At 42.8% G+C, this 2,934-nt stretch overlaps 2 protein-coding genes across 2 annotated transcripts in view; one reads left to right on the forward strand and one right to left on the reverse strand. All coding sequences in view use genetic code 11, as the record gives it.

The window, feature by feature from the left end:
* EGR_06149 (Mannose-1-phosphate guanyltransferase beta) overlaps positions 1–155 on the forward strand; it is a gene marked incomplete at both ends in the record, with an annotated part of 1,178 nt that extends 1,023 nt beyond the window's left edge. The window contains one exon of the mRNA XM_024495398.1: positions 24–155. Coding sequence (XP_024350229.1) covers positions 24–155 — 132 coding nt within the window. The remainder of the gene's footprint in view (positions 1–23) is intronic.
* Positions 156–909: 754 nt separating this feature from the next.
* EGR_06150 (hypothetical protein) overlaps positions 910–2,934 on the reverse strand; it is a gene marked incomplete at both ends in the record, with an annotated part of 8,544 nt that continues 6,519 nt past the window's right edge. The window contains one exon of the mRNA XM_024495399.1: positions 910–1,066. Coding sequence (XP_024350230.1) covers positions 910–1,066 — 157 coding nt within the window. The remainder of the gene's footprint in view (positions 1,067–2,934) is intronic.

The raw sequence follows: 2,934 nt of genomic DNA on the forward strand, positions 1-2,934 counted from the left end.
CAAGTGACCTTCTTTGATTGTAGGTACGAATGGAGAATATCTCGGTATTGGGCGAAGACGTAGAAGTTGTGGACGAGATGTACGTCAACGGTGGCCGAGTGCTTCCTCACAAGCAAATTAAAGACTGTGTCACGGAGCCACAGATTATTATGTGACTCTCGCTCGTGCATCCTATCCTCCTGTCCTCCATAATTTAATTACTTCAATTTTTAACAACTTGTGTATTTATTACCAATTCTCTTGTGTATTTTTTGTTCTGTTTTAATTTTGTATGTGAATTGGGAGATGAGGCCCTTTAGGATACTGTGGTTGTTCGTTTTCAATAGTTTTTTGTTGACAAACAAAGAGGGATTTTGAGTCTTGCATTCAGAACAAAGGGTACAGCGGTACCTGGTCCGGCTGTCCTTCAACAGTCAGTCCACAGACTGCCAATCGGGGCGCCATGCCAGACAACAATGGTGGTTAATGCGTGCGGCCGCCGGGATGGTGGTGGACCAATCAGGCCCTCATCAAGAAAACAGCTTAAAACCTCGACGGTCCGCCCTGTGGACATTCAGCCATGGTGGTCGAAGTAATCATCAGCTTCGGCCAGTGTGGGTTTATGACCTCCTTAATCTTACCTCATGCTTTTTTCCTAGTTAATTCTGGAACTGTCTTGCATGATTAGAAGTACATTGTTGCTATTGTTAATCGCATCGATGCCATCTGTGCCGAATTGCATTTCAACTGCCTCATTTCCTACGCATACATTAAGGGTCTCTACATGAGTGATTACAAAACCACGATAGATAAATCAAAGGCAAAGCATTTATTACTAAAAGAAAAAGGAAAGTAACAATTACATGAATCCAAATCTTTGGCCTCACCGAGCCTTATTTCTCTTTTCCAAAGAAATTAAGGGCAAAAAACTCAAAGTTTTTCAAGCGCCTCAGCAAATGATCGCATGACCGGAACCGAGGCGATTTTCCAGGTCTCCGAGAGGAAACGGAAGAACGACTCTGGCGCTGATGATTGCATTTTCTTGAGAAAGAGAAGGTCCTTCCCACTTATGTTCTCCCTATAAACACTAGGAGAAGTACAAAATAAGAAAATTAATACAAAGTATTAAAATTGCATTACATTGCTTTGCAAAATTGCCGTTTAGGACAGAAATGCTTGTTTTGTGATTACCTTTTAAAGTGGCTAAAATGCGGCAACAATGAAGGTTTGCCGAGGTGAAAAATCGGACACCGGAGTCCAGACGGTTTATTTTCCCAAAATTTTTTCGCATTTGTCATGAGCCAAATAAGTGTATCATCGGGCTAAGAAGGCTCTATGTGTATTTTAGCATTATGAAACTGACCAAAAAGTTGTCGTAAAACTAGGTGAAACACAAAACAAACTGGGGCTTGAAATACACATGTGGCAGTCTTATCGTTTTGTACAAATCCTTCTCTTCTGTCACTTTGTTAATTGTTAGTTTAAGTTTCGAATTTGGCAGCGAGTCACTGAGGGGCTCCGCAATTGCACCTCGGTGGGGCGGCCTGGCCTCTGGACCATTCCAGCAGCCCCAGCCCATCCTCTATGTCGAAAATACATATTCTGCCCAAGTAATAGTGTTTTCTTTTGTTGTCAGGAAAGTCTCGGTGCTTTGTGTTGGTAGCAGTGGAAAGCCAACTCTATCTTAAAGGATAGCTATCCTACTGTTGGGTGATCAACCTTAGGGTGACGGAGGAAGTGCGTATGCTGTGGATGGAAGAGTATGTGCCTGACCCTAGCAGAAAGTAAAAATGATGTCCATCTGGCGACTACTTCAATTCTGTGTAATGCAGGAATGCAATTAACAGTGGAAACGACACTAGCCGTGAACCATCAGAGAAAGTTCATTACGGAGCTGTGAACAAAGGATAAAGCCTTCACCTCTCCACTAGCTAGATAGAAACCAGATGGATATGACTGGGCAGCTCCAAAGTGGGAACAGCGTGGCAAGAGGAACAACACTGATAAACCCAGTCCTTTGTTACATGACTGCTTTTAGGTCAGCGCTCCTACCACTAGCAATGGACACACGTGATGGACAGTACACTCTCTCGTCCCCCAATACACTTCCCATGCAGGACGAAACTCCAAATCCAGTGGAATTACCAACAGAGATCAGTGACGTTAAGGTCAAATATCTTCTCAGTGGTATAAAAATTCAATATTTGGACGGCTGGCTCTTTGGTGTTTTTCTTACGACACCAAGTGCTTTGTGATGGCTGACGCTGGAGAATGACCAAGAGGAGCGCTGGGGACGACACTTAAAAGAGGAGAGGGCCTATGTAATGCGTTAATTGTTTGGTAACAGACCACTGAGGAACTTCGCCATAGTACTTCGGTCTGTGGCCCGGACGCCGGGCCACAATGATATCATCAAGCCATTCCCTAAGCCAAAAATGCATGTTACGCCCGAGTATCATGTCTTCTTTCATCTTAATGGAAGTCTCAGGACGTTATACTGTATATTATTCTTCTCTTTAAGCTCTAGAGATTTGATTTTCTAAGATAAAGAAAATTGCTTGCAGCCAAAACCGAGACCTCTTAAAAAGACCGAATTTATAAATTCGGCGGTCTTTACCTACACATTTGATAAATGGATGTGCAACATGGTTGTAAACATTTTAATGCCAGTGTTGAAGATTTGTTTTATTATAACTTGATCGTGTCTACCGGTGACGTATTAATCAAAAGGCACTGTCAACTAATGAAGTGCCACAAGGGGCGGAGATTCTGATCTTCGAAAAACAACTAGATAAGCGTGCAAGATCGTGCACTTCAAAACTTATCGCCTAGTAAATATGTCATGTTAGGCATCCCTCGGGTCGGAGGTGATTTACGACGAGGCAAGCGTCTGTGGAAGGCAACGAAAAAAGTTCTCGCTATTTTAATGATTAAAAAACCGCTAAAAGCCTCTTT

Source organism: Echinococcus granulosus, assembly GCF_000524195.1.
Source record: "Echinococcus granulosus chromosome Unknown EG_S00051, whole genome shotgun sequence".
Taxonomy (NCBI): Eukaryota; Metazoa; Platyhelminthes; class Cestoda; order Cyclophyllidea; family Taeniidae; genus Echinococcus; species Echinococcus granulosus.